Source organism: Polyodon spathula, chromosome 30, assembly GCF_017654505.1.
Source record: "Polyodon spathula isolate WHYD16114869_AA chromosome 30, ASM1765450v1, whole genome shotgun sequence".
Lineage (NCBI taxonomy): Eukaryota > Metazoa > Chordata > Actinopteri > Acipenseriformes > Polyodontidae > Polyodon > Polyodon spathula.
The window spans coordinates 3052341-3066758 of NC_054563.1; the positions used below are offsets into that span (position 1 = coordinate 3052341).

General features: G+C 36.9%; 1 protein-coding gene across 4 annotated transcripts in view; it reads right to left on the reverse strand.

Annotated features, from left to right (window-relative positions):
* ttc3 (tetratricopeptide repeat domain 3) overlaps positions 1 to 14418 on the reverse strand; it is a 33374-nt gene that overhangs the window by 15712 nt on the left and 3244 nt on the right. For 3 of the 4 annotated variants that reach the window (XM_041233103.1, XM_041233100.1, XM_041233101.1), the window contains exons 4-21: positions 11600 to 11642; positions 11256 to 11412; positions 10587 to 10668; positions 10321 to 10374; positions 9722 to 9851; positions 9072 to 9154; positions 8224 to 8318; positions 7888 to 7950; positions 7461 to 7515; positions 7087 to 7252; positions 6887 to 6932; positions 6591 to 6678; positions 5676 to 5712; positions 4970 to 5027; positions 2993 to 3083; positions 2133 to 2282; positions 539 to 619; positions 131 to 246 (exon numbers count right to left, since the gene is read on the reverse strand). In XM_041233103.1, the coding sequence (XP_041089037.1) occupies positions 131 to 246; positions 539 to 619; positions 2133 to 2282; positions 2993 to 3083; positions 4970 to 5027; positions 5676 to 5712; positions 6591 to 6678; positions 6887 to 6932; positions 7087 to 7252; positions 7461 to 7515; positions 7888 to 7950; positions 8224 to 8318; positions 9072 to 9154; positions 9722 to 9851; positions 10321 to 10374; positions 10587 to 10668; positions 11256 to 11412; positions 11600 to 11642 (1595 nt within the window). The remainder of the gene's footprint in view (positions 1 to 130; positions 247 to 538; positions 620 to 2132; positions 2283 to 2992; positions 3084 to 4969; positions 5028 to 5675; positions 5713 to 6590; positions 6679 to 6886; positions 6933 to 7086; positions 7253 to 7460; positions 7516 to 7887; positions 7951 to 8223; positions 8319 to 9071; positions 9155 to 9721; positions 9852 to 10320; positions 10375 to 10586; positions 10669 to 11255; positions 11413 to 11599; positions 11643 to 14418) is intronic. The other variant, XM_041233102.1, reaches the window with a different exon arrangement.

A 14418-nucleotide genomic window follows, 5' to 3' on the forward strand; every position in this document is an offset into this window, starting at 1 on the left:
TCGTGATACCGTGATACATACGGTATCACGACCTGAACATCGTGACACGCAGCAGACTAGTGTATTGTAACAACACTAATTATTAATGACGAAAAACTGCTGAAGAAATGAAATCATGAAATACACCAACCTGTTCTCTTTAAAATACACCTTCCCTAATCCATAGCAGGCCAGACTCTGAAAGCGACTGTCTTTAGGAAAGCAGGCTTTTATTTTGTTAAAATGATTTTTAGCTGCTGCCAAATCCTGAAATAAAAAAAGCATATACAGAGATATATATACTAGATAGATAGATAGATAAAAATCACAATTTTTACAGTTTAAATGATAAAGTAAATCCTCTCCACCACTCAGTCATTTCTGTAAAGATAAACATAGCTTACTATATCGAATGGAGTAATGGATGTTTCAGTGAAATACTGAATATACAGTTAGTATTGAGCCTGGGGTGTGGTGGGATGTTGGGACAATGGTAGGAACTGGTTTAGGTTAATGTCTTTAGGCAGGAGAATGCGAGGCACTTATGGCAAAGTCTTACCTCAGGTTGTCCAACTTCCCACAAGGCACTGGCATAATCATATATCAGAATACCATAATCCACTGAAGAGAGATTGAGTTCCTAAAAAAACATATCTACTTTAAATGAAGAAATACAGTGCAGATTTCAGTAAATGCAGTAGGTGGCATTTGAGATTTACTGTATGCGAAAAAAAGAAAACGCTATCGTGAACTATAAATATGCAAGACCTCATCTTGAATATTGTGTTCAGTTCTGGTCACCTCGCTATAAAAAATATATTGCTGCTCTAGAAAGAGTGCAAAGAAGAGCGACCAGAATTATTCCGGGCTTAAAAGGCATGTCATATACAGACAGGCTAAAAGAATTGAATCTGTTCAGTCTTGAACAAAGAAGACTACGTGGCGACCTAATTCAAGCATTCAAAATTCTAAAAGGTATTGACAGTGTCGACCCAAGGGACTTTTTCAGCCTGAAAAAAGAAACAAGGACCAGGGGTCACAAATGGAGTTTAGAAAAAGGGGCATTCAGAACAGAAAATAGGAGACACTTTTTTACACAGAGAATTGTGAGGGTCTGGAATCAACTCCCCAGTAATGTTGTTAAAGCTGACACCCTGGGATCCTTCAAGAAGCTGCTTGATGAGATTTTGGGATCAATAAGCTACTAACAACCAAACGAGCAAGATGGGCCGAATGGCCTCCTCTCGTTTGTAAACTTTCTTATGTTCTTATGTTCTTATGTTCTTAAGAGTTTGAGCATAAAATGTAGGAATTGAAATAATGACTGACGTGTTAACTGCTTACAACAAAAGCTTGAGAAAAAAAAAATCACTGCAAGATAGTTGTGATCGCTTAACTTTTTATGACTGTGGAAGTTTATTTCAACTGCATCTCAAAATACTTATTTTTAACATTAGGAAAATTTAGGAACAAAAGCTGAATCACACAGTAATAAACAAACTCGTCTTATAAAAATAGAACAAAACGGCATAAAAACATTTTACAGTTCTGACTAGTTACTGACTTGAACTATCATTGCAGAGTCTGACTGAACAATACGGTAAACTTCAACGGATTTTAAAACTGGAATAAAGCCAAAAAGCAGCCCAATGCACATAGCTTTCTAAACCGCTTACAAGACAAAACCAGAACACTGTGAATACTAATCGACTGGAGGCACATAAAATACATAGTAGTTTGCGCTGTCCTTAATCTCGGGTTAATTCGTCGCAGGGTTTGTTTTATTTTTTGGTCCGACTGCGCTTCAGCACAATGTTGTAAACTCAGGGGAGTCTGCTCAACTTCCCAGGACTTCACCTACTTGACAATATGAAAACAATTTAAAAACGTTGGTTTATTACAACAGACTCAACAGCTTCAAAAGAGAGATTAATAGAATAAATCAACCATTAAAATCATTGTAAAGCAATGAAAAGATTAGCACTAATTTTTGACTACCAAATGTTACTTTGTGGCTGGTTTCACACACACCCTGTTTAGCAGTAATCCTAGTAAGTAATGTAGTCTGAGGCTAGTGTTAAACCAGGGTCAGTGAAACCAGACGTAGGTAAAGTAGTGCAAGATTGGCGTTGATCAGGGTCTGTGAATCCTACCTTTAGTGATGTCAAATCTAGTAAACCGAGTGCTTTTGCAAAAGCTTGTTCAGCGTTGCGATAGTGACGCTCTGCCAGGGCTTTGCGTCCGTCAAGAATGAGGGAATTCAGCATGTTATTCACATCTCCGCGACCCGAGCCTGATGAAGTCTGCAGGAGGAAAAACATTCTGTGACGTCACCCTTTGATCTATTGATTGATGAATTCCAAATTAAGTGACTTTGAAGAGGAGGGGGGTGCGGGGCAGGGACTGCTGATTATAGAATCCAGTTAGTGTTACTAACCCATAGAAAACTGTGGATTCGTTAACGAAACCACAGCGAGTCAACATAATTCAACAGAAATGCGAATACTATTTTATTACATAACAATCATTTCAACAATTAGTATTACACATTACAAACGTAACACTTAAACATTGCTGTAGTATAATATAACACAAGTAACAGCCCTCCAATGGATTGCTTCTCCCGATGCCCTTAATTGTTTACATAAACTCCCCAATATGTTAACATTTAACCCTTTAAGGTACAAGGGACATATGTGTCCAACAGATAAAAATTACGATAGTTTTCTTATTTTTGCAATGAGGTGCACAAAACAGGGCTTAAAATGTACTGGCAGGTTGGATCTGGTCATCCAAGTAGTCAGTTTCTTCATGATGTATTTTAAGAGGAAACCTTTTCAACAACCACTCAATTCCTAGTGTACCTTAAGGGGTTACCCACTTACCATAACCCCAGTTTAAACATTAAAACAGAGTCTAATGCTATTTATAATGGGCTTCTGGGGAAGGGCTCCCACTAGGAGCAGTTTTGTCAGATATACTTCTAATATTAAAAAAGGGTTATTATTTTCACCTTTGCCACAGGTTTCTGGGTTCCGTTTTGTGGCTTCTTTTTTTCTGGTGTCCTCTCTCCCATGTTTCGACTTTGTATTCCTGGCATGTCACTGGATGGTCAAAACACAAAATGGGAATCTGAAACTTCTGCCACAATCACGGCTGTGACTACATACCTTCTGGAACAACCCACAGCTACTCATTGGTGTCACACAACACCATACCACAACTCCACCCACACAGATTAAAGCACAAACGTAAACACAAGGACTTCCTGGGAAGTGTTTTAATCCTGGAGTGTCCCACAATTCTTTTACACAAATATATACTCGCAGTCAAGATTGTTTGCTTTGACTAACAAAAGGAAAGCAGAAATAAAAATTAATTAATTAATTTTAAAAAGCGGGTAAATTCCCCTCTCAACGGTGCTACTGTTATTCAAATTACAATTGCAAATTCTCCCATGCCAAAAAAAAAAAAAAAAAAAAGAAACAACCCATACACCTATGCATTCCTGTAACTTGAGTTGTACTGATGGCTGTTAAAAAAAATTGTTTAGCCCCAGTAAATTAAATGAACTTTTTTACATTTCCAATGAAACAGAACATAAGGGAGTAGAAAAAGATTTCTACAGATCAATTGAAATAGGCACAGTTCCAAACATACAAAGCTACTTAAACTGCTGCAGCACTACTACTGTACATAAAACCTAACATAAAATACACAGAATGTGATGATTATTAAGCACAAAATCTAAAAGAAACAGAAAATTAAACTGAAGAACCAAAAGATCAGTAGCATTCACTATCTTAACTACAGTTTTGTATTTACAATACTGGAACTAGGTTAACAAAAGGTAAAAGTGCAAGTCTGTTTACCTTATCATTAAACATTAACAAAAACACTGAGTTTCATTACACATGTACATACATTATTGAATTTTCCTTTAATTGCTTTTGTTCGGTTTTCTGTTCGTTTTTTGCTCTTCACCACACCGCAACAAACTTAAGTGCTTTGATTAAAAACTAGCCTTTTCTCTTTCATTTTCCATACATCAGGTGTTTGTAACAAAATCCCCTATTGGACGCTGAGCTGCCAGCTGATTAAATCAAGGGTTCTTACTGGATGTAAAGAAGCAGGAAACTGTGCAAGAGCCAACAGTGAAACTTACATAGAGAGCAAAGGGTAACTGTGCAAACTCTTTTCCAACTGCTATTACAAGACATATCAGGCTTTTTAAATCTCAGTCTTGTCACAGACAAATGTCCAGAAACGCTGACCTCCTTCTTGGAGTGCAGCGTACAGGGACGGTCTTAACTGTACTTCTCCAGAATAATCTATGCATATTGTTAGCAGCATGTGACCCTTTTCCAATATGAAAACAATCAATGAACTGGATTTAGCAGCAGGAAAAAAAATACAAAACAGTTCCACTAGGAACAAGCTATTTAAAACTAGGTACACTTCTGCGACTACTTGCAGAAAGTGTTTATATAAACAAGCAATCTTTAAGTGCAGTAATAATACAGAAACCAAAATAGAAATTTAAAAGGCAAGTGAATTCCCCTCCTAACTGTGCTATTGTTATTCTTGTAACATTTTAAAAGAAACACCTGTGCCTTCCTTGAGAGGTACTGTTGGCTTTATAACAAATAGGTTACTCCTGTTTCAAACTGAAGCTCCAGCAGTGTGTCAAAATGGATTCCAGCTCAAAATATTTACTACGTCCCCATTAAGTATGAGTAGAGCGGCGTCTGAAACAAGTATGCCTTGACACTCTTCCTCTGCCGCTCTGAGCGCCTCTGGTGCACCTTGGTTTCATACAGCGCTCCAGCAGCGAACTATACTTCTGTACTTAATGCTAATGTACGCAAATGACATGCTAAAGAGTATCGTGTGTCCCACAATGCTACACTGATCACCTTTCTCACTTTGAAGAATCTTCCAAATAATGATTAGCCATATGCATACCTGCCAATATTTAAATAACACCCACCTTATTGTCTCCTTGACAGACTTGGAGGAGTTCTCTGGAACGCTGTCCTCTGTTTTACCTAAAAAAAAGAAAGAAAGTTTTTAAAACACTGCAATGGAGGTCTTCAGATTGATAGTGCAATACAGTATTTACTGAAATCTACACATTAAAAAAGGGGAAGCTACAAACACAAACTGGATCGAAAGCTGAAGAGAATGCAAACACTTAGGAGCCGGTAAATCAGCAGAGCATTTATTTACCATCATGCATCATGTTACATATGCAGCACATGCAAAACAGAGGATGTTGCTTAGATAATCAAATACAGTGCTCCCTTTATAGGGCTGTAGTCAGGAGCAATAGGTAAGAAACCGGGCAATTAGTGTTCTGCCTTATAACGAGAACTCCCACCCACGGCTGGCAAAGGAATAATCTGGACTCAAACGGACGACCTCCAGGCTTCTAGGCTAATTTCTACGAGTTGGTATTTATTTTTTTATTTTAAAACTGAGTGATATGTATTTTTTTTATAATTTTAGATCAATAGTTTGTCTGGTCAATTAGAATTAATTTTATTGTTAAAAAAACAATTAAGAAAAAGCATATCCTAATGACAACTTTGATTAAAGACACAGAACCTAAAAAATATCAAAAGTACCTTTCTGAAACTGCTACCTTTAATTAGCATATGCTTTGTACAATATACTGCAAGAAAATGAGTAATTACCTGCAATGTCGCCAGTTTCGGCTGTATCTTTATTTTCCTGTAAATTTGTATACAAAAAGGTAAATACTGCAAAACAATAGAGTCATGTAAAAAGATTCAAGAGTAAATTAGAAGGCAGTAATATGCCCACTAAATGTACCATACAGATTAGTTGCTAATTAAAGGAAGAGGAGTTAAATCTTTCAAACCAACAGTGGCACTAAATTAAAAATGAGATCAGGCATCTTACACATGTATTTATAAATCTTAGGTACCCTAAGAGCTCTTGGCAGGTGGTGTGCTTTCTCTTTGTGACCATTCAGCAGGAAGGAGGAGTTTTGTTTCTCTATCCTGGATAAGGTGTGTCGAGAAACTGTAATCGTTTTAAGAAGTTACATTTACCTTCATAATACAGCCAAAACAATACTGCCAAAATACTCAACGGAGCATGTGGTAATAAACAAGGGGCTTGCACTGCACAAAATCTAGCCTGCATCCAGCTAGGTCAGAAGCTCTTGCAGCTGGAAATGATCTGAACAATAGATGACCCAAAGCTGCTAAGATACTGTGTCATGGGTTTGTTTTGCCTTGAAATCTGGAATGAGAGGTGTGACCTTCGCTCTGCTCACACAAAAACAGCTACAGGCAAACAGAATTACTACACCTTGGGAGGTGGCCTAAATGTCTCATGGTTATGCCTGCATGCAATTTACTTTGTTTTTAATTCAATTTGTGAGAAAGGAGAATTAACTAAAATTCTTTCAGATCTGCAATAGCTAATAGTCAAAATAAAAACAAGCCACTCACAGCCCTTTAATGAGACTGGGGCACTGACTTAGCAGTCTTGAATAATAAGTGTGTTAGTTAAATATTGGGACAATGATAAAGCCTTCCTAGTGTCCTTGTATTTATGTTTTCTAAAACTCAAATGCTCACTTTGCTCTCTGAAACGTTGTTGCTGTTCTCCGGTTTGCTGTCTGTTTCCTTTGTATCGTGCAGTGCTTCTGTTTCAACGGTTTCCGGTCTTAAAATAAAAACAGAAAGAACAAGACACACATGTAGAAAAGTACACTCAACAGGTGGCTCAGATTTACAGCTACAAAACCTGTGAGAAATCAGACTTTTATAATGAGATGTATTCCCCACTCCAGATTTAACAGCCAGGAGTGCATTTACACTGTAGGACTAGAAGCTTTGACCGTAAAAAAAAAACCAAACAAACACACACTTACTTTTTACTGAAATCTCCCTTTAACCCTCTTTTAGTTTTTTCAGCAGCTAAAGAATAATAAAAAATAATGTCAAGTAGAGTTGAAACAATTAGTTTAATAATCAATTATTGACTGCCATGTATTGAAGTTCCCTCAATGGACTGTTTATCAAGCCCAGAGCTTATCTTTTGGACCACCTGCATCAAAATACCATCACTTACCTTTACCTAAATTTTCCATTTCTGTTCTGAATCTCTTGTTCTGTTGACATAGATCCAAGATCCCTTCAGGGTTATCTCTGCACAGATCCTGTGCTTTTGCATTGGCTTCCAAAGCTCGCTGGTGCTCATCCAGTAAGAATAATGCTTCACAGAAACGATAATGCCCCTGTAAAAATTTAAAAGCACTTTGCTTTGTGATCATATTGAGTAACACCCCCTCAAAACAAACTAGGATGAAACAGGATGCCATTTCAGAGGGCAGCTTTTCAATAAATCAAATAGAATTGTTTTAACACCAGCATTTGAAAAAAGTGTAGCTAGGACACTTATAAGTTTAAAATCAAAACTAACATAAAAATGACCAGAACACTGACCTTGGGCCAGTTAGGTTTTAATATGGTGGCTCTTTTTCCATCACCAAGGGCTTTTCTGAAAAGAAGGAAGAAATATAAAAATAAAAACATCTCATACAACTTATAAAGTTAGTTCAAGTAAAAATTAACTAAACATTCATAATTTATCCGTTACTAAATTACAAGACAGGAGCTTTAACATCAACACAAACCTACCGCAGCTCAGATTGGAAATAGAACAATAACAAAAAACAACCTTAAAATACTTTAAATCTACAACATGCTGCACGTGCCGAGTTTGAAATATTATATTTATATTAACAATTATAAACCCACTGACCTACTGAAAAGGAATGAAAATTACTTATATTTTCATTTTATACCCCTGTCTCTCTATCTTATAAAACATGCCACATGCACAACACAAATTGGAAAGAACTTTACTTACTGTTTTTTGTCACAGCGAATGAAACAAATAGCCCTATTGCCATAAAGAATATGATTCTCTGGGCTGGGGGGGAGAGAAAAAACAAAAAAAAAATCTCTCTAACCTACAGTACAGGCAGTAATTTGTAATACTGGTACACTACAGCAGCAGGGGGATTATTCATTTAAAGTCTATTGCTGCCATTCAAAGCATTATTTCCACTTGATAAATACGCACTTTGATGTAATGTATGACACATTTTAGAAAACCTAGTTTTAAAACTCAAGGGAAACGCACATGCCCACGACACCTGCTTCAATAGCAATTCAGATGCACTGAAAAGAACACACTACTTACCGGTATTTAATAGCTTTTGTGTACCACTTTATTGCAGAGTCATATTTTCTTTTCTGATATTGGTCATTTCCTTTCTTTTTCATTTCTTCACTTTTCTAAAATGAATTTTAAAACAATAAAAACCCTGCAAATGTGAAAAATCTTTGCATATTTGTAAAATTATGACAGCTAGATAGATAGATATATAGATAGATAACAACCCTAAATACACCACCAATAAAAAAAAATAAAAAAACAACATTGCTGGAAATAGAGAAGTGCTAAATTGAGACTAAAATTGCAACTCATGATGATCAGCCATGTAGCATCACACACCAGCTGTTTTTTTTTGTCCAAAATTTCCACTGACTGGTCAGATGTCATGAATTGGAGAGTGTACCAGTAAGCTTTAACACTTAATTGCCAGTGTTTCTGCAAAGGAGTCAGAATCTGGTGACTGGGGCGTATCGTCATCACGCCTCCTATAAACTCATTTATAATAGTGCACTTACTCCAGTCAATTCAAAACATTTTACAACTAACTTGATTCATTTTTAAGTCATTCACTCATGTTTTCATTTGGCTCAATAAATCTTAATTTACAGTTTTATTTTCAGTATATGATCATCTGTTTTGTTCAAAATGCATCTCAAACCCTGTTTATTATTATGAATAGGTAAACACAATAACAGTTTCACTCACACCTCCTCCTGGAATCCAAAAAACTACTTTATTATTTATTTATTTAAGTATGACTTCATGGACAGCTGGTATGAAGATTCTCTCACATCATTCCATTGTAATTAAAATAAATTGTTAAACCATCATGGTAGTGAAAAGGGCAAGCTTTACGGGGAAAAAAATCTTACCTTTACAACCCACTCATAAGCTGGACTTTCAAACTCCAAAACCAAATTCACACCGTTGACCGTCAGCTCCATAAAATGGATATCTGTTTATTAAATGAAGAAAATAGCAAGGAAAAGGTGGTCATGTGATTTTTGTTCTTTACTGGGTCAGGATGGGATACAGTGTGGCAGCAATAAACTAAACAAAAACTCTACTCTTTAAGCCAAACAGCTGCGTTAAGACGACAGGGCTCGTGGTAACAGCAGATGTGAAACTAACATAACCGGTCAAAGCCCGATAAAGGACACTTGAATACAGTAAAATACATCACAACAGTCCCAAATGACCTACGTCAAGAGACACTGAACACACAGGAAAAACATCTGGAATGGAAAACATTTACTTTAATTTGAAATGGAATTGGCTATATTCCCATTTAGTGAATGCAGTAATCCTACTCCATGCAATAATGCCAAAGATTGAATCCTGGTGAAGAGCAATATTTAACCCCAAATTAAAATCTTACAGTAAAATAGAGAAGGGGGGGATTGTGAACAAAACCAATGCATCCCTGGGACCACAAAGCACGTGTAGTTTGTAAACAAAGTCAAATCGGTGTCTGACAACAAGTGGCTGCCTGAAAAAAACGGGGCTGCTCAACAAAACTTACATTCACAATACATAAACCTCAGGGTTTCCATCCGCGTATGTTTTGTTCCAAGTCTTGAGAGAATTCCTGAGATTCCAGGTTCCCCTGCTCTCTCCATCCAATCAATGGCGTCATCAACACAATCATAGCTCTAAATGGGAGGGGGGGGGGGAGTCAAATTTGCTCTCCTGCATAAAGAGGGCTAAACCTGGCATAAACACACTGTATGCTGTATGGTGCACTAAACTGTTTCTTTTTGTATTATTTCTGCCCCCCCCCCTTTGTTTTATGCTGAATCTTCTGGCCATCAGGTTTCCCACACATGAAATACAGCGATACCTCGAAAAACTGCACAATCCTGATACCTTTGCTGTAGGTCACTTGGTCTGATTGTGGCTAGACCATTGGAGTGTGTTTGAACCACACAGCTTCATATTCCAAACATACACATAAAATGCACAACAAAAACTCCTAAAATAGAAAAAAAGGAGTACAAGCTGACAGTGACAATATTGCAAGTCCAAGCTCTGTAGAGTTGGTTTCTTATTTAATGGTTATTCCTGGAATCTACCCAGACTCACCAAGCACTACAACAGGATGGCATCAGAATATTTACTTACTTGGAGGAAATTATCCCCTATCCTTATTAAGCGTTCGACTAATGTTTGGGACATCTGCAGCAAAAGAAAGAATATATTAATGTAACTGCATTGTTCTGTTAAATGATAATTACATAAAAACAATTATCTATTTATTAGTATTTCAACTGCACAAGATAGAACACAAATGCAGACTCACAAAAACCTTCCTGGTTGGTAGTGTACAAAATATATATCACACACACACACACACACACACACACACACACTTTATTCAAACTACTTACAATTCCTTTTGCCAAGGCCTGAAGGATTGTTTCCATTACTTCAATTTTGTACAGACTTTTCAGATTCAATTCAGTCTTCAAACTGCATTTCCAAAACAAGATAAAAACCCATTTTAAGTTGTTACAGGACGCCACAAAAAAAAAAAAAAAAAAAACACACACACACGCCCTAACATATCAATGTACAGTTAACAAAGAGTTTTGTGATCACGCGACCTCTTACAATAGCCTTGCGATCCCCTTTGGGGTCAGGACTCCCAGTTTAACAAACGCTGTGTTAAGCCATTTGTGTATTTCTCAATCACAACTGAGAAAAGCGTTAATAGTAAAATTGATTTGAACTTTTTTTTTTTAATCAAACAACTAAATTCTTAAAAAGGAGAGTAGAAAGGTTGGGGTAAAACACAAAAAATCAGAAACCCCAAGTATAATTCATATATATTACAGTTATGAAGAGACAGGGATGGAAATAAGACTCCCACTCCATAGCAGTTTGATCCATTGTTGGTTTTACTAAAACACACCTGAGCTTGTTATCTATCAACTGTGGAAATTAGGCTCATTTTAAAAGACCTGGGATGGGTGGATCTGCTATGCAACAGGAGTCTTACTTCCATCCCTGTGTTCTAAACTAAACAGCTACTTCTTAACACATCTAGAACAACTTACTTGGTATTTATCAATCCCGTTTCTATTGCCCATTGAGTTTTATAGGAATTCACACATGGTTTAAACAATATAGGCCAAAAGATGCAGATATTCATTACTTGGCACGTCTCCTTTTTCACAGTTGGCGAGATAAGGCTCCAATATTCACAAATATTATCTATTAAACAAACAAGAAAAAGTAAACATTTAATGCACTAGCCACTGAACTGCATACTGTGACTAAGCAATCCAGGGGTTCTGACTATTTAAACTCAGTCCTTCTTAATTGGTCTTAAAAGGTTGTTTTTTTTTTTTTTTACCAATAAATAAATAAAAATAATTAATTTATGTAAGGTTTAACATACTTTTTTTTTTAGGACAGCTAAGATGTTCATGTTTGTCCCAGGGCTGAGAAAGAGAAGAGATAGTAGTTATTAACAATTCAATTTAGAGTTTAAAGTATAGCAGCCAAGCCATCATTGTACACACGGGAATGAAGAAGAAGCGTAAATAATGCGTTAGTGTTTCATGGTTGTACTGTTTGTTTATCTAGAACATAACAGCATATTCTTAAGCTTCTGTTAATTTACACACACAAAAAAAAAAAAATCATGCCTGATAATGAACTTGGTCCCATTAAAACAGAAATGGGCTAATGCTTTTAAAAATCTATGTCAATCAAATGTAGCAGAGCCTGTCCTTGCACAACTTAGGAAAATTGCGATACCAGAGTTACAACTTGGAATATGAGGTGTGTGAGGGGTTCAGTTGAAAGGTGAACAAAATGGGTACTGTACTGGACAGGATAAGCACTTAATATTAAGGTATTCTGGACTAAATACATTGATAGAGTACATATTGCTCCATGGGTTTGTGTGGCAGGGTTTCCCGCCTCTTTTGTGTGTTGTTTATTATTATTGTTGTTATGATTTATGGATATATGATGGCGAGAAGCCAGTGTTTATTTGTATTTTATTATTGTGTGGCAGGACGAGCAAGGTGCCATCCGCGATGGCATTGTTTTATTTAGAATACCTCTTGAAGAAGCGTGACTGGTCAGCTATTAAATGTATAAATTAGCTGACAGTCACACATCTTATTAAAGCCGTGCAAAATGTGACCGAAGGATAATAAGATAATAGTTAGCCAGTTAATCACTCTGTCACCGATATAAAAGACCTGCAGCTTTGGCTGCACAGGAGAGTGATCAGAATGGTGGACAATTGCTAGACGTGCAGGCTTTGCACCAGCACAACACTACTTGTTGCTGTTTGTTTGTTTGACCAACGCGCCGTTTGCTTTTGTGTTTTGTTTAACCTTTTATTTTCGTTTGTTTAAATAAAGTAATGGGCACCATAGTGTCTCAGTTTGCCCCGCCGTGCCTCGTTTTGGTTTGTATTTCCGGTCTGACGTCACCCCTGCAGCTGTCTTGTTCACAGCTTGTCAACATTAATTCAGCAACCTGCCTTGCGATCTACAATTTCACAAATAAAAATCAGGGAAAAAGGAGTGAGGAAGCAGTGCACTAAAAACAGATTTTTATTAGGTTTGTAGAACTCATATACCGGTAAATACTACAAAAAAATAAATAAATAAACCAAATTATTTAATATATTCCTACATTGGAAGCTTAACTTAACATGGTCTCATCCATCTTTTCATTCAATTCAGGTATGTGCGTTATTTGATAAGAATCTACCCTTTCTTTCTCACTACAATAACCTACACGGAAGCTTATCAGGTATGAAACAGTTATATATTTGCATATCCAAAATGTTGAGTTGGTCCAACGTGTTTTGTTATTATTTTATGTGCTACAAACTCTGAAAAGGGGATTCAAATTATTGACAGTAAACCATAACACAACCACGTTAGACAAAGTAAACTCTTATTTGGTATTTAGGGTGTATTTTGGTGAATGTTGGAATTTGCTGTGACTGCAATCAAACGTATCTTGAACTGACACAAACTAAACAAACTGTTTAAAGCGGGGGTGGGGGGTGAGGGGGGAGGCAGTTAATGGTTAGCAGATCCTCAGTCAGAGGGTGTGACAATATAAAACAGCATATACTTTTGTAACGGTTTTCATTATTTTGGAATTAATTTGATTCTCTCTATAGGGTTAAGGAACAGAAAGGGCTAAATCTAGGAAGTACTGTACTTACAGGAATGACAAACAAGCAACAGTATTTAAGCAATACATTACTGATGTAGAAAGAAGGCAGATGCAAGATCAAATAAAAGGTGCAGTTCCTTTCAGTGATGTCAGATGGTTCTACAGATAGTGATGTCATGGAAGAGGAGCTAGTATATGATGATTGTTTTTGCAGTTTCTTTGGTTCCCCTATTTAATATATTAAAACACACACTGCAACACACATTATAACTGCATTTTTAGCGGACTGTCAACAAACACTATACTAGGCTGTTAAAATGTCTGTGAGCCCTGGCGGCTAGTGCAAGGAAAAGCTCATTTCAAGCCCTGTCAAGATCAAAAACATTTGTCTCCATGTCATGAGATCCGTTTCCATGGCAAGCTCAAATTAATTTGTTTTTATTTGCAAAACGCATTAAAAAATGAGTGTCTATCCTGTCTTCTCTGCACTTTTGGCTGGTAACCATCCTCATTGAGGTGTGGATTTCAAGGATTCATTTATCTTCCCTTGCAAGGGCAAATAAATCAGGGTTAAATAACTCATTCACTCCCTGGTCAATGCACACCTGGACCTGGATGCAAAGAAAGAAAAGCCAGAACACATCCCCATGTTTCCAGTAGGGGATGCAAGTGATCATAACTGGAATAAATCATACCTAGATTTTAAACTTGTCAGTTTTCTTAACAGGTGTGAACTCCCCTGTTTGCCAGCTACTTCAATAAAAAGAACAAACCATACAGGGCTTGCTACAGCGGGAAATAACTAAAGAAAAATGAACTCACAAAGAATTCAATGCATCTGCAGGCTTCCGATGAACATGCATGAGGTCAGATAAGAGGTTACCGAGATATAACCGTTAGGTCATGTAACCACAAGCCGCCACACGTCACCAACACTCTACAACAACTTCTAGCAAATGCCGTAACAAGTTTAACTTCACTTGGATGCGACAGTCGTTCAAGCACATCCTTGAAGAAGTGCAATGAGAGAGAGAGAGAGAGAGAGAGAGAGAGAGAGAGAGAGAGAGA